The 21,382-nt window shown below is 34.5% G+C and overlaps 1 protein-coding gene across 50 annotated transcripts in view; it reads left to right on the top strand.

Moving 5' to 3' along the window:
• The window catches only part of RIMS2 (regulating synaptic membrane exocytosis 2), a 485,159-nt gene that overhangs the window by 325,077 nt on the left and 138,700 nt on the right, over nt 1–21,382 (top strand). For 34 of the 50 annotated variants that reach the window (XM_055705905.1, XM_055705897.1, XM_055705915.1 and 31 more), the window contains 9 exons: nt 3,399–3,464; nt 4,048–4,155; nt 7,881–7,946; nt 10,373–10,435; nt 14,942–15,016; nt 17,455–17,526; nt 19,023–19,202; nt 20,344–20,453; nt 21,302–21,334. In XM_055705905.1, the coding sequence (XP_055561880.1) occupies nt 3,399–3,464; nt 4,048–4,155; nt 7,881–7,946; nt 10,373–10,435; nt 14,942–15,016; nt 17,455–17,526; nt 19,023–19,202; nt 20,344–20,453; nt 21,302–21,334 (773 nt within the window). The remainder of the gene's footprint in view (nt 1–3,398; nt 3,465–4,047; nt 4,156–7,880; nt 7,947–10,372; nt 10,436–14,941; nt 15,017–17,454; nt 17,527–19,022; nt 19,203–20,343; nt 20,454–21,301; nt 21,335–21,382) is intronic. The other 16 variants (XM_055705916.1, XM_055705919.1, XM_055705913.1 and 13 more) reach the window with 9 other exon arrangements.

Genomic DNA, 21,382 nt, shown 5'->3' with positions numbered 1-21,382 from the left:
AAAGGCTAGAAGTCTAGATGAAGGTTGCAAAAAAAAGAATGTATCTTGGAGTTCTTTTGTATTTTTAAAAATCTGCTATATCTAAACCTTGTCCATGTCTCCCTGGTCTTCCAAATATTCCCATCCACATTGCATATGAGATCATGACTTTCATGAACGGCTCAAAAGACATGTTTATTTTAGAATCAGATCTGGAACATTTCTGGAGTTCTTTTGCACCAGCAATGCATAACTTAATGATTTTACTACATTATTATTTATTTACATTATGATTTTAAGTGTTTTAGACTGGCTACTAGCCAAATGAAAGTTGCCTATGTTTCAGTTTTGGACAGTGAGAATTAAGTATGTCATAATAATTTTTGGTGTTATGTTAACATATTTATAAAAACATAAAGAATTGCTTTTAAGCTAAATACATTAAGTATTAATAATAAAGAAACAAATAATGGAGTATTGACTGCATGCTCAGAAGAGAGATCGTATTTAAGCCTTTTGCTCTGCCTGTTGAAATACATAAAGCACAGAAAAATATGCTGCCTCATAATGTTCATACTATCATATTTCGACCTTTGTGATGTCAGTCATTCTGTCTTTCATAGAGATACAGCATGCACTTTTCCATTCGTTTTTACTAACCATGCATATTTTATGGAAAACTTTACTGTACTTAACAGAAACCATTTCCAGATGAAGAGAGACACATGCTTACATGAATAACATCTCTAGAATTACTATTGTTATATAGAGTTATTATGAAAATGCACAGTTAGGTTATATATTTTTAATTTATTATTAATGCCTTGTACTCTAGTAAGTTACTGCATTAATTCATGTATAGAACTGATTTTTCTTCTTAATGATTTCAGACATATTTTTTATGTTACGCTTGTAAGAACATTTTATAGTGAGTTATTATCTATTACAAGTTAGATAGCAGGGATAACATGGGCTCTAAAGAATAGGAAAAAGTATGAATAGCCAGTAATGCCAGAGGATGAGGTAAAGTATAAGCTAAAGCTTAACTCGCTTCTCTATATAAACAAGCAGAGTTCTGGGTGATGAGGAAGCATATTTCAAACTTGTTAAGAGCTATTACATATCAAACTGTATAAGCAGTTGTATCTAAATGCCGGCTTACTCTGATTCTGAATTGCTGAATAAAATAAATTAAAAAAAATATTAAAAAAAGGTTGAAATGCCTGCCATACATGAACAAGCAAAATCTCAGAACTTGATGAGAGCACTTAGAGCTCTTAGTCTCTAGAAGTGTTAGGACAAAACTTGATACCAGAGGTTGAGCACTTAAATTAGTTTAGTGGGGATATGAAAAGTAGTTGGGACTCAAATCCTAAGTAGAACATTAACTGATGGTGTTTCATTCACATACAGATAAGTGAAGGGAACAGTCTGGGGTGTTCCTTATGAACCATCAGTTAAGCTGCTTCCAAATAGCAGTTTGTTCCCATGAAATTAATGTTCTGCAACACATGTTCTCCTTGAAGTCCTAGTTTTGTTTAAAGCTTTCCTCTTTAAAAACTGGTTGAATATATTATATTTATTGATGTCATATGTTTGAAGGACTGTCAAGAAAGCTTGTCAACAATTCACTGGAGAGATAAAAGGGGAAGTGAAAGTGAATTGTTAACATCAAAATGTCACCTACCAGCTGGAAACACTTAATTGCTTATTAATACTAAAGTAGTATTTGCAAGAGTTTTGTGGTGTTAATTCCAGGGTTACATCTAAATCATAGAAGGGTGTATTTGCGTGGGTATAGCCTGGCAATGTCACCACACAGTGGTGAGAATTAGCTGGTATGTGGTTGTTTGCTATCATTCAGATCATAGCTGCTGTGGGGTAGACTCCTACATTTTTATTTGATTGTTCTTCCTGTGGGTGTGCATATATTTTAAGGCAAATTTTAAGAACATGATGGAATTCTTTTAAATGCTTCTTGGCAGCATGCTGACTGCCAGGCTGTTATGGGTAGACTGCTTTTGGCACTCAGGTCTCTGCATTAGTTTGATAGCCCTAATACTTTTTGAAGCCTGCAGTGTAGCTCTATGATTATTTTCTTAATTTTTAGTCCTTATTAGGATCTCATCTTCAAGATTTCAGTGCACTATGTCAAATTTGGCCCTGCTGAATTGTGTACGGCTCCTCATTCTTGTAACAAACTGCAAAGTTTAAATTGCATAATCACTGATTTAAGTTAGACTATTTTATAGTGGTGCCTATGCTTTTGCATTTATTTTTCAAGAAGAAAGCACAAAGATCTCTTGTACTATATTTAATTAACCTAATATGCTAATAGTATAAAGATGATACATTTTATCCCCATGCAAAAGAGGCAAATAAGTGTATGTAATATAGCTACCTGTACAATGTGTTTGATTACTAGAAAATCATTAATTGTAAGCAAATGAAGATAGGAGAAATAAAAGTGGAGGATAAACATGAGATTTTCCATGTTTGTTGTCAAATCAGTTTCTACTTCCAATGTGGACTTTTGTGATTAGACATCCCTTTGAGATACCCCATCTTCAGAGGAGCTGTAGACCAGCAACTCCTTTGCATTCTAATAATTCCTTGTAAAGTAGAAGAAAAAAACTGTTTTCAAAACCATTTTCCCTGTACTGTGTGCATATATTTATACTAAAAGAAAATAACATTCTTTTGGTTTTGATGGTTGGAAATTATCTAGTGCTGTAACAAATATAAGTATGTTTCAAATATATAATTTTTGACATATTTTCAAAACACAAAAAAATATAAATATCTATTATTTTGAAATGCACACATTTGGGTTTTGGCATATTCTGTTACAGATGTTGTATCTGTTCATTAATTATTTAAATAATAACAAGGCTTTCATCTAAATTCACCTTTTATCATGATAGGATAGAGATTGGGAAAACTTACACTCAGAAATGGGAAAACTCTGGAGCTAGCTATGTGGAGACAGACTTCCCAGTGGTGGTAGCCTTTCAGACAGACTAGGTAAACCTCTGCCAAATATATTATTCAAACTGAAGTTATCACTGCCTTCAAGCAAGGGAACAGACAATCTGACTTCTTGGGATTGCTTTCAGAGAGAGATCTGTAGGGTTTTTTCCCTTCTAACTGAAATAATGTAGAAAAATCCCAAATTTTAGCTATCCACTTGATATATTGTCTCCCACTGTGTTCTCAGAATAAATGTGTGAATTATGTAGACAATTTTACCCTTAGAACTGCATATCAGATTTGTAATTTTGTTAATAATTTCAGTGCTCTATACAATGCTTTTGTACCTCTTGTATTCTCAGATTTGTATGTGTTCTGTTGTGTGTTGTGTAGCATTCTTTCTCCATCTCATTGTCTCATTTGTATTTTTCTTTCTGCCATCAATTCAGTCATTATGTTACTTTACCTCGTTCCCGGTACACCCAGTCCACAGATCACCATTACAGAGATGCCAGGTACATGTTTTCCTCTGTGTGACTCTGTGTGGATAGTGCATGTACTTCTATGTACTTACGTATCCACTTCTGGTTTTATTAGTCTATGTGTAGTGGTGTTGAATTAATACCAGCATTAGCTTTCTTAATATAGTGTGTAGACAAACACTGGGTAATTCTTCATATGTTTCACTTTTTAAACATCTTTTCACTGCCAATAGTCTATAATTGGTGGTTCATGAAGTTGATGCTGTGTTTACAGAATTCTAATTATCTTTTAAAAAGTCAATAAAGAAAATCATTTAAATCAACAAATGCAAATACCTGCTAATACTGTGATTTTCATATGTAGAATGTCCTACATGTATGGCTATGTTAAAGGTAACAACTGATAAAACTGGAGTGAGACACCTTTCTCATAGTCTTAGCTGCAGGCCAATATACCTTAATTTTAAAAGCAGTTTTGCAAGGTTCACCAAAGTTCCAGCTGAATTTTGTTCCAGTGTTTTGTTCTGTTGCTGACATTACTTGCTTTTCATGTTGCTTTGTCCTCATTTCATCTTTGTGTTGTTTTTCATTGTGTTCACCCTTTATGTTTTGGCAGCCAGGATTACACAATGTATCCTCTGTTTTGTGAAGATGCAATCAGATTACTTCGCTCCCGTAAGATGTGCCGTACCTATTCTGAGGGTGCTTACTATGATCTTGAGAGGTATAATTGATGTGGAGCATATCGTTAGCTCTGCTACTTTGACAGTTAGCTCTGCCACTCTGATAGTACTGTGTTTGGTTTCCAAACTAAGAATGTGATCATGTAAACACATACAGTGAAGATGTTTTATAATACTCCGTGAGTATGTATGCATCTAAAACTGCCTACTCAGGGCTATGGGTAAATCCCAAGAGAAGCTGAATAGCTTTACAGAAGTCAGCTTCATAAATTAGGTTATATGGATATTATATGTGTCTTTGTGTAACCCCTAATTTTGCTGGAATTTTCCAAAGTGCTTATAGTACTTATTATTCTCTTTGAATTAATGAGGAAAAGCGTATCAACTTTAAAGTTCACAGAAACAGAGTATTTCTGAAATCTCATACTTGCTTAACTGGAAAATAGAGTGAAAAGTGAAAGTATAAGCTTATGTTGTAGATATTTCTATACTGCTTATTCTGTAATTTATGAGCGCTTGTATAAATTCACAATACCTGTGTGTGATTACAGAACAACAGAGTTCCTATTTATATATTAAATATATGGCAGAGAATTTGAGCCCATAATAATTTCTATGAAATAATTATACTTGAAATACAGTGGCTTTTAAGAGATGCAATAAGATGTTCTAGTATAGTACTGTGATTAAGATATTTCCAGAAATATTGCAAAACAGGAAAAAGTCAACATTGTTGTGTGTGAGTAGAAATATGAATATCAATCTGATAAACTAAGCCTATAAAAAGGAAGTGGTGGCTTCAGATGTCAAAGAGTAGATATAATGGCTGATACAGCTATTGCTTTACAAGAGGGTCCATATAAAATTTTCCATAGCAGGAAGATACATCAAGAACTCTTGGTATATTAACTTCATGGCTGCCCGCTGGATATGAGTTCCTCTGAGAAGTTCGTTAAGGTTTGCTCTGGAGTTAGATCATATATAAGCATGTTTTTATTAAGTTATAAAACTTTGGATGTAGAAACAAAATAGAATCTGAGAATTTTATAGTATCACAGAAATATTCCTTCCAAAGAAATACTGTTTTTTAAAATTCTCCAAAACCATAGTATAATAGACATAATAACCTTTAGAATTCAGTTAAATGTTTGTTTTGAAATGATAGTTTTACATGAAACCTAATATAACATGTGTAACTAGTTCAATCTGCATGTAGAAACTTTAATAAGGAGACAGATTTTTGGTTTGTTTTCTGAAAATATAGTATGAAATGTGCTCCTACGTATGCTATTTCAATAGTTAATTTTTATATACAGTTTTTGGCCTTTAGTGATATATTCACCTTTGCATTGGTTTATCTGAACCTGTTTCAGATTGCTGGTTGTATCTGTGAGTATTCAGGTATTGTTGGAAGTTGGAGCTGTTATCAAGTTCCTCTTAGTTTGAGGATCTTGATTTGCAAATCTTAATCTTTGTTTCTACAGAAGTTAACTTCTCAAAATAAAGTAAAATCAATGAAAGTAAAAGGCAAAAGTGACATTACTGCATAAAGATGAAAAGCTGGATTTTAAGCAATGAGATGGAGTAAATCTTTTCCAGAGCTTTACTGAAGAGAAGGCTATTAACACTAATTCCTCCTGGGGTCAGAAAGGAAAATCTGACATGAAGTGGAATATCTCTAGCTCACTGTTAGAACAGTATCTGGAGATTCCTTGGGCCTAGGGACTGATCCTGGGTTTTCTGGTCCTCCTGAATCAGGCTGCCTCTGGGTAATGTTAGCGTTCAAGCTACTTGAGTTATCTTACCAGATACAAACTACTATGAGTATCTCCCAAACACTACCATTTTTCCTAGTTTTTAATCATTTTTGTCTTTCCATATTCTGACAGCAGTTCTTTAGGTATTTAAGGACCATTTAAAAAATAATCTTTATTCTTTATCCATTGAAAAATACTAAGTCATTTCCTCTTCCTTATTTTGTTGGGAATATATTAGAAATTACTTTTAAAACAGTTTCCTTATTTACCTTTACACTTTTCCCCAGTTTAATGCTTAATTTACATTACATTATTCTTGTAGCTCAAGGTGTCAGTCCTTAGTTCCATCTGTTTAAAGAAAGCCACGTTAGCATACCAAACAACCACATCTCTCCATGTCTTTTACTTTCACTTTATTAAGCATGTGAAATAACTTTCCAGTTTCCACTGTTCATCAAAATAGCAAACATTGTTCTGCACAGTTTAGCACTTCAGCACTTGGAATAATCTCTCATCTGGGACAGAGTGTTTTGTATCTCATGTCACTGTGAATCCCCCAGTGTGGGTGTCCTGCAAGCAAATACCTTACACAGATGCATCAGTCAAAACTCGTTGCCACCTTTGTTATTCATGGCTCTTTTCACTGCTTCTCTTGTAGTCGTTCACAGCCAGCCCATTGACTCTTGTTGTCTCTTCTAGCAGATTCTTCTTTTTATTTTTTTTTTCCCCACAGAGTGACTACTTGGTTTTCTTGTATCTTTGCTGAAGTTTGTTTTGGTTACTGTTTATCAGATTTGATAGTCTTTACTTCATTATTTCTAGGACACATTTATGTTATTAAAAACCTTAATTTCTGTGTTGATTCTTAGGCTATGGCACTTGTCATTTTGTCTTTGTGATAGTTTCCCTATTTTGAAGAAGCGTAACTGTTGCCTTCCCAGAAGAAAGGGAGGCGGCATTGGCAAAATACTTCTTGTCATTCAGGATCCTTCATGCCTAAGAAAGCACATTTCTTCAGCACCGGCCTAAGAAAGGCAATAGGCACATGTGCAGCTTCAGTGACTCCAGCGCCCTTTGGACCCAGGGCTTTGCAAAGAACACTCTGCTGCCCAGCTCCAGTTTTCCTTGACTCTTTAATGGGATAGTCAGCATGGCAGCACTAGCTGGTATCGGTTCACACTGCTGCAGCTACTCAGATTGAATATATATAAAACATCATGACCAGACATGTGGAGCTTTACTTAGGTTTTCATTCACATCCCTCAGTTCACAACCCTATAGAGCTATATAGGCTAGTTCCTAATTTGACAGTCACCCATTTAAGGACTGGCTGACATAAAGGTGATGTCAATGACAGGGTAATGTTCTTAAGATTTTTATGCTGTTTGCTTTTAAAAATAAAATATTAGCAGTTCCTCACAAATAAAAATCCGTTGAAAACCTCACTGTATGAAATTCTTTCTAACGTATCTATCTCAGAGCTCAGCTTAGCCACTGAGAACACCACACTATGTGCTATTTTCATTTTTTTTCACTTAGCCTTCGAGGTTAGTGTTTGGAAGTCAATAAAAGCTGGTTTGTGCACATTTTATGCAGGATGTGAGGTTTATTTCAGGCAGAATTTCTGTTGCTTCACTTAAGGAAACAACATTTTGCTTCCATTTTGTTTTCTGACATTCATTTTGCCAGTCAGAAATTTTATAACGTCCATATCCTGGTTTTGTTGAAATTTGTCAGTTGCTCAAATACTGTTTTCCTATTGATGTGACTTTCCACTCCTATGAAATATGTGTGCATTGACCAAGCGTTCATAATATGTTGCTCATTATTTCTGAATGTAATTTGAAAATAGAAGTTTAACTTGACATATATATGAAAATATAAGTTCAGAATATTGTAGATAAATGTGCTCTATGTTTGTCACTATTTTAATAATACAGTGAGGGAAAACCATGAAAGAAGCACTTTTAAAATGTCTGAAATATCTGTGCTGTTTATTCCATATTCAGGAGGACTAGGCAGGAGAGAAGAGTGCCTAATTCATATTATGATGACACAACCTATACTCCTGAAAGGTATTTTAATTTATACAGTTAAAATAGATTAGTAATACATTTTTTTTCAAGTGTAGTCTAAAATTTTTAATTGGCCTAGACTAATGATATTTAAATTTACAGTGCACTTTATGCAGTATTTCTCTAAATAGAGAACAACTAATTTCCATAGTTTTTCAGTACATTGTTTTCTTTTAGCTCTCCATTAACTTTGGAATTTTTTTTAAGTATAATTCTTAACTTGAACAATTTTTTATTCATTAGATATGGAAGGAAAACGGAATAATATAGAGGAGCTAAGTACAACTGAAGGCTTTTCCCCCACTTAACTGCAGCATATTTCTAGTGTCTAAACTTTTCAATCACTAGGAGTGATTATAGGACAATTTAGAATCCTCAATTTCATTCTTTTAATGACCTGAGTCACTTAAGTTCCTCAGCTTTTGACATGTCATTGCTCCTATTGACTTAAAAAAGGACTAACTGAATGCCTTCAAATTGATGTGCTAGGACTGAAAGTACTATTGTTCTTCTTAAATTTTGATATGCATGTAGTGTATCACAGTGAACATAATATAACTAAAATCTGCTGTGTAATCTGAAAACTTTTGAAGTGACTCTGGAAATAGTTATTTGATAACAGCATTTCATGTTTAAAGAGCTAGGCAAAGTCCAAAAAGAAGGAACTCTGAAGAAAGCAGCAAACTGATATTCCTCTTCCTTTGTACAATTAGTTCTTTTCTGTTTCTCTGTCCATTTTTAAGTCAGTGTCTGATTTTTGTCTACATATGAGAACAGGTGAAGGAGGGATTATTTTCTAACTAATAGCAAGAAAAATTGATTTTATTTGATTGCTATGAATAAATACAGTCACATTTAACAAAAATAATAAAGTGCACTGCAATTTTAAAACAATTTTTATGTATTTATGGTGTCTATAATAAAGTATTTTTAATGAAGAATTGTTCTTGAAATATCAGCTAACTGGACACAGTGGCTTCAGTTTTAAGGATATGGATGACTAGGGAGAGTTAAAGATACACTTGTCATTCTCCAACTGTATTCTAATTTAGATTGAACAAAACCTAAATCTAATCTAAAACTAAATTAGATTAAACTAAAGTAACTTTCATCCAGTCATTGATCTGGTTACAAACCATGCAAAAAAATGTCATTGCCCATACCATTAAATTTGACATAGAAGAAAGAAGAGCAGCTGACTGACAGTCACATATACTGCACTCCATACTCTCTTCCCTCAATATAATGACCAGGAGGTGTGAGGTTCTTCAGTTTGTAAACATACTGCAGTACTTCAGATTCTGAAATCTGAGAAGTTTGGGAAAAAATAGAGTCATGCAAAAAATACTGCTGTGATTCCCAGGACCAAATTAATGATAACCCTTGGATAAGTGTATTCAAGCTATTTAAAAGTTCACCCTGCAGACTTTGGCTAGGATTTTCAGTAAAAGGAAGACTTATATTCAAGTTGATAATATGGTGGTCCCTCAATCTTTTCTGAAAATCCCTGCATTGCTTCTTTTTTTTTAACTCATTACTCACTGTTATGTGGAAATCATTGAATAGTGGGATTATTGCAGTTCCAAGGCTTTACCCAAGCACGATTGTGAAAATATGGGACTCTAGAGATCCAGTTGAGACTCCATAGCCAAATGTTGGATGATTTGTATATACTCATACCAGAGTATTGGCACATAAACAGCTTATCCCCTGCTTTCTGAAATGCAAGTAGCAGTTTTTTTCCCATTCTTTCTTTTCTCAGTGGTTCTACTTTAGATAAAATATTTCTACATGTGTTTTTTGTTGTCTTCAACTGATTTGTTGAAATGATGCTGCAAATGTTTAGGTAGGCCATGTACAGTACCTGAAAGATTAATAAAAGTATAAAATTTAATTAGTTTTTATTGTTTGATCTGAGTGAAAGGAGTTTTCTTCTGCTTCCTAAATAACTGCAAAAACCAACCACCCTATTAAATAGAAAAAAACATTTTTTGAAATTAAAAGTGGTATTTTAAACTATTGCTGCATAGAATGCTATTTTTGTTAATGGTATATCTCCACAATTACTTTTTAATTATTCCACAAACTCAGTAGCCATTAAAAACATGAAGACTTTTGTGTGAGAAAATATAAGGGATCAGTTTAGTCTGTATGGAACTGAAATTCTTGCCTAAACTGCTGAAAAGAATAAAGGTGAAATATATTAAGAATTATATTAGGAAAAAATTGAACATAATTTGCTTTGGTTTAAACAATATATGTTTTTTTTCATACCTGAGAGAAAATAGGAAAGGTACAAAATGATTTGGAAACATTTGGGAAGCTTCCCATTTTATTGAGAAGTGGTTATGTCATATGAATTAAAGTGTTATTAATAATACATATGTTTTTTTATAACATTTCTTTATTTTGACTGCATTGCAAAGGTGGTACAATGGTGCAAGTTCATGGGCAGATCATGTAGTCAATGGTTCAGCTGAAAAATATGGGTAAGTAAAGAGTGTAGTGTTACAGATACAGCTAAAATGTATTTCTAATCTTTATAATAACAGTTCATTTATAATTGTACCAAAGTTATTCCTAATAAGTATATTTTTCTTGATGTATTTCTTTCTTGACTCAGGACTAAGACACATTTACGTGATAGTCTGTTTTCCAAGATTAACCTGTTTTATTCAGTTACAAACAGGAAAAGAACATTAATTATGTTTGAACTATTTCTAATTCGTTCACACTGTTCAGAGCCGCTTTAAATGAAAAAGGGCTTTTTGACTGATAACACTTGCCTACAGTCAGTGTTGGGGAACGTGTCTTTGAGACCTAATACTTTTTGCATTTAGAAATAATCCCAATTTTAACTGTCCAGCCTATCTCTCTATGTGATCGCTGCATAACATGCGAAGTGCTATGTGCGTTACAGTCTGAAGTTCTTCCCAGCTGCAGTTGGCTCCTGGTCAAGGAAGCACACAGATTTTCCTTGCTATTAGTTCTTTGACTTTACTACTTCTGCCTCATTTTCTTCTTGCTCTTGCAACAGTTTTCTTCATTTTTATTTACTTCTTTTGTGAATGTGCACAGAGCTTGCTTCTTTCTGCCCTTCCGCATCTCCTAAGTAGGAGATGGGCTACGCTGGTGGCATTTTTTTTGACTAAAACAAACATATGGTATAGGTCCAATATGCTGGTAAATACTGGAGTTCTTAAGTGAAGCTGCCACAGAGCTACCAAGAACTTTTCCTTGATGAGGACTAAGAGTTAGAAAACTGTATCTCAAAAAAATTTGTGGTGATGTTATCCAAAATAACGCTGTACAGTGGTGTCTCAAATGCTACAATTTTGTGCAAACAAATTCATAATAACATGTAAATTTTGCATGAATATTAAACTAATTCTTAGTAGTAAATTAATTACTGACTATACTTTGAATTTTCTACTTCTATTTATTCCTTTGTGGTGGTACAAGTCAACATATTTCTTTGGAGAAATAGTTACGTACCTAAAACAGATCACTGGAAGGCTATTAGACTGTATTTGGCTGAATATAACAAACCATATAAAATGAAGCTATATATTGGAAAAGAAGATAATAGCAGGGATTAGTCACAGTTCACCTGCAGTTCTAAGGCTATTTAAATAAAATTGTGATTCACATTTGTCCTGTATATGTTGACTAGAATAGGAATTCTGTTTAAGGAATTCAGAGACTGAAGGAGAACATAAATGACTTTGTCAACTTAAAACTAAAAAATTCTGATATAAACCAGAATTAATCCTTCAATATTTTAATATGTTTCTCTCTTTGCTAGAGGAGAGGTAAGGGTCTTTTGCCGCAACAGTAGTGCAGCCACAGAGACTTACTTGAGACCATATTTCTTCCCTAGCTTTTTCAACCAGAGCGCTACTATTTGCTGCCTCTTCAGTTTTAAGTGTTTCAAGTATATACTTAATTTGTGCTTATGGCAATGGCCATACTTATTAGTTCTTCCTGGGAAGGTGCACAAGCATACTGAAAATGGACAGCATTTGAAGAAGGCTGAAAAGTGCTTAGTGCAACCAAACCTTTTGTATTTGCTTTTGATAGTCACACTAGATAGTTCTGGTTTACTTCACTTAGATTTAGTACTATATAGATATTAATGTAGGTAACTATTGGGGGAAAAAACAGACTTGTAACTTGAAAAAGAAACTTACTTGTTATTACTCTCTGTCCTCATTTAAATTTAGCTCCAGAAAGCTGTGGATAAAGAAATAAAAGACAAGAACATTTGTTGTAAACCAATATGACTTTTAGGTAGACCATAAGGCATAGAGCATACTTTAGTTGAATGAAGACTACTGGAATGGATCAGCTTCTGTTAAGGTCAATGGATTTGCAAAATGCCTTGAACAGAAGCAGTATACTATCTTGTTAATATGTAATTTAAGAGCTTAAAAGACAACATAAAGTCTAACATAACTGCTTATTTTGAAATAATCTGATTGGACTCCTGGCCTCACCAAGTGACAGAACACTTGTTGACTTCTTTGAGGTCAGAATGACACATCTATTCTCAAATGTTAAGCAGACAGATAAACACATTTGCAGTACTAAGCCCTGACTGTGATAATTTACTAATTAAATGTCTGCCATATTACTGGTCTTTTAAAATGTTGCTTAAAAAAAAAGAGGCTAACTAATACAGTGTACCATGTATAAATAAAGTTATATTTAAGGTCTGAGGAAGAAATCCCACACAAAACACCAAGAACCAAGTACTTTTCGAATTCTGGATTTAATACTGCACTGTACAAAGGTGTATTTAGGTACCTGCTTAATTTTAAGCCTACAACTAATTCACTTGATTAGACTATAAAGTGCTCTGCTGAACCACATTTCAATGTTCAAGCCCTACTAGGAAATACTTTTCTCATTGCTTCTCTCTGAAGCTTCTCTATGCATTACCTGATACACCACTTACTCTTCAGTCATGAAATACATGTTCATTAAAACCCTTGAATGTTCATACAGTGTCATTGTTCATACGTTATAATACAGCATTCAAGTTGAGTGGGTGAAATATTGTGCTCTGAAATAGCAAAAAATGTGTAATAAAAGTTAATATAAAATTGAAACAGACTTTGAAATATTTCTAATATTTTTATTAAAATTTACATTATTATCTTGGAGAGAATTGCAGCAGTTATAGAATTGACCTGGGGTGGAGGGGGGGGAGAGGATTTCAGCTCTCTTCTTTGAGAGTTTTGAGTTCACAGCTTTTGAATGCTAATCAGTTTTATCATGATCTTCAGTTAGTCATCTCATGAGGATAGAGATATGTGTTGCTGCAGTGTGATTCTTTAATATGTGTCAGTTGAGGATCTATATTAAAGATGCTGAAAGCTGGAAGTAGTTGGCAAAATACAATATACTATAAAAGGCAACTGGCTATATAAATGAAATTGTATGTTACAAGTACCAGAAATAATAATTTAAAAGCAAACACTTTGCATACTACATTATACCAAAAATCTAAGTCTCTGAGACTTTTAAATTAGAAGGAATACCTCCAAACATTTCATATTAGAATAAAAAAACCATAATAAATGTCAATATGATAAAGTTAGTGAAAACTAAATAAATTGGTAAGACCTAAGGCAACTTAAATGTTGCTTGCATTCATTGGTTCACCTCTGTGTAAGGAAATGGTAGCCTGCAAGGTTCATTTTTTGAGAAAATGACTTGGAGTAAAATACTTGTTCTTAAACTAGTTAAAGTTAACTAGTGAAATGAAATTAGTATTACTATTAGCTCATTTGCTGTTTTTGCTTTCATTTGAATGCAGTTACAAATAATGTTAACTGGAAGAAGCCTTTTTCTGAAATGCATTCACTACTTTTTGTTTAGAGGTTTTCTGTGAAGAAGAATTTTCTTATAAATTTTTACTGTTTTCCTTTCAAATATACAAGTTGCTTTTCTATTCCTCCAAAATACACAAAATTGGGTCTGATTTTACAGATAAAGAAGATGTGAAATATTTCAGCACATCATTTCAATCTTAATTGTTCCAGAATTGGCACTACTCACTGGTTTTATTGATATTTGATTGCAATAGCTAGCATAAACCTCTGACTGCATCCATAGAATCATACACTAATTTGGGTTGGAAAGAGCCTTGAAAAAAAGTATCTGGTCTAACTCCTTACTTAAACCAGGGGTTTATTATTCCTCAGTATACCTATTAATGGTGAAACACATTTTGGAGAGTAAATCTCTATAGATACAGATATATGTTCTTTTTTTAAGCATTTTTATAATTGTACCATGCCATCATGTATTAGCATGATTAGATAAGTCTACAAGAGAATCAGCAAAGTGACTGCACTGCCACGTACAGATATCTAAGCAAGCTGTAAGCAACTGAGTTTCTGTAGCTGTAGCAGTATGCTATGTGTGGAGCACAATGTGCCTGGGATCACAGCTGAGTTCTCTGCTTTGTCTGCTATAGCTGAGTTAGCTAGTAGAAAAGTAGTTCAGATACTAGCATGTTACGGTTTAGTCATGCCTGTGACTGTAATGTAGATACACCTCTAGCTATCACATACACCACAGTGTAACGTGCATGTGAATAGATCATATGAGTGTGTGCATGTATATGTATAGATATTTATGTCACATATATAAGGTGTGATAGAATATTACTGCAGCAAAAATATCTTGCTTTGCTTCCTATTTTTGTTTATTTTGCAAGAGTACCTAAAAGCATTGCATTCCTGGCTTTAAAAGAACATAATTTTATATTGTATCTTTATAGGTATAGATGAGTGATTTGGTGAGAGATCCAGTCACCAGTTTATCTAGATATTTGGCAGTATACTGCTCCTTCCCATTTTCCCAATTGTCCATTACAATATTTATGACTCATATTTTAGTTTGCTTGATACTAGAAATCTCAGTTGTTTGTAGACATGCTTATCTATATTATGCTAACAGAGGATCTTGTGTCTGTGACTAAACAGCAAAGTTCCTATAGCTAGTAGAAGAATAACATGTCCAAGGATTGAAATCCAGCAGCCATCCACAGACACTGACAGGTATTACCATTGTGTATTAGCTGGAGTTTGGAATTATGATAACTAGAAAATGTATCACTGTATATTTTTTTGTTGTTGTTCTGTGCTCAGTGTTTCTAGATGAAAAAGGATGCACTAGGAGCTGAATTGTAGTGTATTGTAATCCTACAGCGGTTCTATTTTCATTTCTTTTGGTTTTTTTGTACAACAACCTAGTACTAAAACTGATTGGCATGATCTTATAGCTTGCTTTTTTAGTCTTGCACACAGTAAAAGAATTTAACATGGGCTTTCAAATAAACTGTTTTCAGTTATTTTGGGGAAAAAATAACTTCTATTTGTGTTGTAAGCTGTTATGATTGCTTACTGTTGAAAAATGTTCGCCTTATTTAAGGATTTATACATAAGTTTAGATCAATGAATGTTGCAAATACTTTTTATTCGTTAAGAAAAATAACAAACATGAAAAATTAAAAATGGTTAATTTTCTGCATTGGGAAAAGAGTTAGCTTTTGAAATTTCCAGAACATGAATATAGAACAAAGCAGATAAATCAGTAGTTAAAGCAAATGTTGTAGCACCTTTGGTTAGATACTGTAGTTACTAGAATATACAGTGGAACCTAGATAGTATGGAATTCTAATTCTAATTCTTGATGGGTTTGAAATATAAAATTAGATTGTGAATACTCATAGAGCTTTCTGCATGGCGGCTTACAGAGAGCTCATTTTCAGAGTGATAGATGTGCTTGGTTAAGAAACAAACACTTATTGCTGTGCTTACTCCTCAGTGTAGGGGAGACTTATGCTCACAAGTCTTGTAGACTTTGAAAGGGGAATAGACCACTTTCCATGCATGTTTTCTTTAGCAACGGTAGAAGGATGGTACGACAGGAAACACTATATGGAGGAGGTCACTATTTGCATTTCATTAATTGTATTTTTTATAATAAATGACTGTTAGCAGAGATAAACAACTCTAGCATACATTAAAATATTATATGGCTGTTGAACACTAAGACTGTTATATATCCCTCTCTAAAAATCAGTAATTCATATAATATGAATTATAATGACAAAAGAGGAAACTTTCATCTAGATAACTTGGGAGCATAAGCCCTCAAGGATGTTATCTTAAAAGTTATGAACTTCTGTTTTAATTCACCAAAGTGTTTTAGAAACTTCCCCTCCGTGCTTATGGCTGGATTGTGATATTAATGCATAGTTGTATACTGTGATAGATAAGGAACTTCACTGCCCAAGCAGATTATTTGAGTTATATTTTTCCTATGAAAGGGACAGTTTGTTTCTCATGAGCTGGATTATATAGGACTTGTGTTTACTGTTAAAAGGACAAAAAAAAATTGTGAGGACAAAGAACAGACAGTAAAACTGTTGGTTGAATTGTTCTTTGTGTGTGACCTAAATCCACACAGTGATGCCTTGAAGTGGAAGACTCAATAGGCTTATATAGCCCTCCATTTGCTGCGGTGGGTGCTGAGAGATTTGCAGCACATAGCCTGTAACTTGAGAGTAACAACTCAGTTTCACCTCAGGGTTCCACTTAGTCTCCAAATCCTTCAGTCTACAAAACGGCAGTGGTGCCAGAGCTTCATCTAAAGGCAAAAGGTTGCTGCCAGAATCCATGTTCTCCTTCACTTCTGGGAAGTGCTGGTTGTTTTTCCACTTGAAGTAATCTAGCTGCAGATTGTGGCAAAATGAATATTTATATTAGCTGTCAAATCTGAAATTTCTGAGGCCTTTTATCTGTTAGCATAGTGGTTAGTTGTAGTGGCTCCATGATGCTCTGCAGAACACAAAACCTGCCGACTAAGCCATTAGTATTGATCCTCATCGTAAAAATGTCTCCGTGCCTTCTAATGCAGGCAATGGGTCAGATCCTTAACTTCCTAAAAAAGTACCTTTTTATACTGCAGGTAAAGAGAATGAGGCCTTAGGAAGTGTTTATGAGAACCATGTGGTTGCTACTCGCCTGTTCCTCTGCATGTCCTACTGGCTATTGGAAGGAGCAAGTAATAGACAATGAAATGATACTTCTTACCGTGTTGCCCGGTCCCTTCTGCTGTGTGCTGCAGCAGTCCCCCACTCACTGGCAGGAGGAGGGCTGTTGTAGTTCTCTGTGTGAAAAACCCAAGGAAAGTCCCTGTGGGATCACTAATTTTCTTAAATATGTGGGTAAACAAGGTAGGGGTGGGTTGTCTGGACCTTGGTCATGTTCTCCTTTGTAATTTTGTTGATTTTAGGAATATTTTTTTTCTTGGAATTTATTCCCATAGCCTAAGAATTTATTCCCATGGTCATTTTTTAACCACCATGCAGATGGCTGACACCTTTCTCACCTTCCATAGCACTGAAACCTCTCTTAAACAGTTGCCTAAACTAAAAAACCTTCATCTCAAAGCTAAGGTTGTGTTTCTTTGTCTATCCACAATGTAAAAGAAGCGAGACAGTGGATGTTTTTGCTGATGAAGCTTCCCATTCAGAAACAGAACTGATAGAAGAAGAAGTGAGGTAATTTTGTTGTGGTTTTGTGCCAGGCTCATTGTACTTTTCCTCCAGTCCTTAGTGCCTCAGCTTATAATTACCATTATGTGTCTCACTGTGGTGTGTTTGCTTGTTAGGAGCTTATAGATGTAGGTTCATGATAAATGGTATTATTCTGAACCTGTCTGTGGCAATTCCTTCATATGCTCTGGGAGTCCAATTATTCCCTCATGAAAGGCCTGAAGAGACATTAATTTTAATGAATCTTTTATCAGCCTATTCAGCAAAGTTAGCCACCCAAGAGACAACTATACTCTGTTTCAATGTGATTTTCAGAAATAAAATGCTGTTAATAACATAAGACTCTTCATAATGAGGCTGTGGTCTCTCTCTCTCTTTTTTGATACTAACTAAAATTCGGCTTTTTATTACACTTAATCATCATCCAGTTGCTCTTTGTATTAACTGACTTCATTGTAAAATGCATGGCTTCACTCAAGGAAAAGTCCTGAAGGGTACACGTTCCCTATTTGTAAGCTGTAGCTGTTCAGTTACTCAGGGAGAGCTGGGAGGAGTGTGAATTTAATAAGTAGCTCCATCAGCGTATGGATTTTACTTTTTAAATTACCTTGATTTTATGTATTTTAGGATATTGCTAGCAAATATTACTCCTTGCAAACAGGCCAATTACACTATGAAAAAAGGTAGGGCTTGATTGATTTCTGAAGTAATGTCATGATTAATTGCCTAAGATAGAAGGAGAGCAGGCTGCTTGATCAAGAAATGCTTTTATACTCAGTCTGATTTCTCCCTATTGCATTTCTAATGGTAACTTTCTTCCATTGCTGTTTTGGCACAGTTCTTTAGGCTGTGGGTTAGAAAACTGTTTTTTTTATTACAAACCAAACTTTGTCTAGTTGGTGGAACCTCTGCAAGTACTAATGATGTAGATTTTCATCTGGCTACGGTCTGAGTACCTCATATGAATCCATCACTATAGCCTAAGACTATATTTTGACAGACCTCCTGAGACTAATAGTAGTTAACATAGTGCTACATAGTAATTACAACTACATATAGGAGTACTACCTCTTAAGATAATGCATTCTGTAAAAATCTAGTCATGTGAGTAAAAATGCTCAATTAAACTGCACAATTAAATGAGTCCTTAGCTTTAGTGAGACTTAATATTACGTCAGCTATTCTTTTCTCCCAAGGTTGATGTATTAATTAATGAAATAACAATATTTTTACCCAGAAATTGTCAGGAAACAGACTATTGCATGGATAGTCATTACTGAGACATTGGAAACATTTCAGCCCATTAATCAAGAGTATGGAGCAAGCCAAATCATACATGTATAAAAAACCCCTACGTTATCAAGAAGCGAACTCAGAAAATTCATCACCCCCCAAAATGTACATAACAAAATTATTTGCTCCAAACCATTATCATGCAGCATATTTTATAATTAATAGAAAAGCCAAAGGTCAACTGAGCTGCTTTTTGACTAACATTACAGGAATTGTGAAGCAGCAGATAGACAGCCATATCAAAGATCCAGATCAACAGAGCAACGTCCTATGCTAGAGCGGACCAACTCCCGCTCCCGATCCACAGAGCGTCCCGACTCAAACCTCATCAGGTCGATGCCTTCATTAATGACTGGAAGATCTGCCCCTCCTTCACCTGCCTTACCGAGGTGAAACAGACAAATCAATCAGACTAATCCCCTTCTGCCCCACCAGCTCACCGTTTTATTTTCCAAGTAGCTAATTGGTATCGCCTCATCCTTAGCTGATCACTAGTAGCACTAGATACTAACCCTTTCAGTGTCAACACACTATTTATATTCTACTCAGGATATAATGGTGTGGCTGCCATTGCAACTTGTTTGCTAACAGTATTTAACTACATTTGTTTGTGATTTCTCATTTATCAGGATTCCTGGATGGTTTCCCACATAAAGCACCTCATAACTATCATATGCTTCTTTTACAGAATGAGAATTTTTTTGTGTTCATCAGACATCACTTATGGAACAACCATCATAGCAACATTAAATGAAACTTTCTCCCCCCCCCCCCCCCAAAAAAAAAGTTTCTTTAAATGGGCACTACTAACTTTGTTTATTACCATTTCAACCACCATTTCTTATGACTACATTGTACTGTGCCATAGTCTGTATTGTTCCTGTTTGAGTGCTATACTTTACTGATTGATATTTTGAGGATTTCTATACATTACTCGTAGCTTAAATAAACATAATACAATAAAAAGATGAGTTCATTTTCATCCAGCTGATTTTCAGTAAAGCCTCTCCTTATTTTAGAACTTAAGAATAGGTTCTTTTGTTTTCTGAAAGTCAGAGTTAGTAACCTCAAATCCCCAGTGAGAGTTAGAGTCAAATACCAGTGTCTTTTCTCAGTTTATTACTTTGTTTGGATAAATCCCTGTAATCTCATTGCCACCCAATGGTAATTTAACCAAATACAAGATGAGTAAAGATTGTTGAATTTGACTCGTGGAACCTTTTATATGTATGTGGGTATTATATCCATATGCACATGAATATATACACAGAAAATATTTTTTGGCTTGACTGTGCAAACAGGCATCTTATGGATGTTCAGCCTTAGTTTGGCTTGCTTTTTTCTTTTTCATGGAGAGATTTTTCTCCTTTTAATCGGGTCTTTTTCTGAAAAGAGATTATAGTTTCAGTATGGGACTACAAGGGTCCCAAATGATCTAAAGCCTACTTAGTCATGTTATCAGTTCTTGGTGTATTCAAGGATGAATCTGTCATTTAATGGTTATCGTTTGTTTTGATATGTGTTTCATAGGTCACATCCTCGAACGGGATCTGTTCAGACAAGTCCATCAAGTACTCCAGTAGCAGGGCGAAGGGGCAGGCAGTTACCACAGCTCCCACCAAAGGGGACGTTGGAGAGAAGTAAGTGTATGGTTTTCTTCTTAATGACATCGCAAAATTGCTGATAAAGGTTGAGTATATTTTTTATTTTTCTTTTGGCATTACAGATGCAATCTCTTGAGTTTTTGTGTATAGTATTAGGATTTGATAGCACTATTGTATTTTGCACTGTATTTTCTTCTATTATGTTTTAATATCAACAGTACTCTTGACTGAAATGAATCATCAGCAGTACAGTACTCATCAGCTGCAAAATATGCATGAACCAAGATGGGCTAACTATTAGCATGGTCCTGTTCCTTTTGAACTCAATAGGTGTTCTGTCACTGACTTCAACAGGCACAGGAAATGATCTTTTATATGTTGTTTAGTGATAAAAGTCTGGCTCTTTTGGGAGTTAGGAGCATAGCCGATCACTTGTGGGTTCACATGGAGCATATTTACGGATCACCAATGTAAAAGCTCTGTATCTTGAAACAGGGAGAGCAAGAAGAGCGGTAATAATCTTTAAAATAGGAAAGGTCAGCAAGACATTTCATGATTCATGTTTTGCTGGTGCTGTGTGCTTATCTTTATTGTCTTATAAAAGCACTGGTCAATGGAGAAATTTTCCAAAATTTTTAGAAATACAGGTAGAAGTAAAACCGCATTATTTTATGGCAAATACATTTTCACCCTTCCGCTTCAGATAACTAGACATGCCATGCAAAATCAGTCAAAATGGCCATATGCACTCCTTTTTTTTAATCCTTCTTAACATGTATGTTGTACCTTTTATAAAACTTCTGTTGTTTTTAACTCCTGTGCTTTGGTTCCCTTTTTTTTTGTTTTGTTTGTTTGTTTTGTTTTGTTTTTGTTACTTTCCCTAGACAATGGAGACAAGGAGATAGAATCTTATGAAGGTCTGTACAAAAAGGAGGGTTTGTTTTTCACCTGAAAGTCTTTTTGAG

This window comes from Falco cherrug, chromosome 3 (assembly GCF_023634085.1).
Source record: "Falco cherrug isolate bFalChe1 chromosome 3, bFalChe1.pri, whole genome shotgun sequence".
Lineage (NCBI taxonomy): Eukaryota > Metazoa > Chordata > Aves > Falconiformes > Falconidae > Falco > Falco cherrug.
The sequence above is the reverse complement of the archived record's forward strand: the minus strand, read 5'-3'. Positions and strand labels throughout refer to the sequence as shown.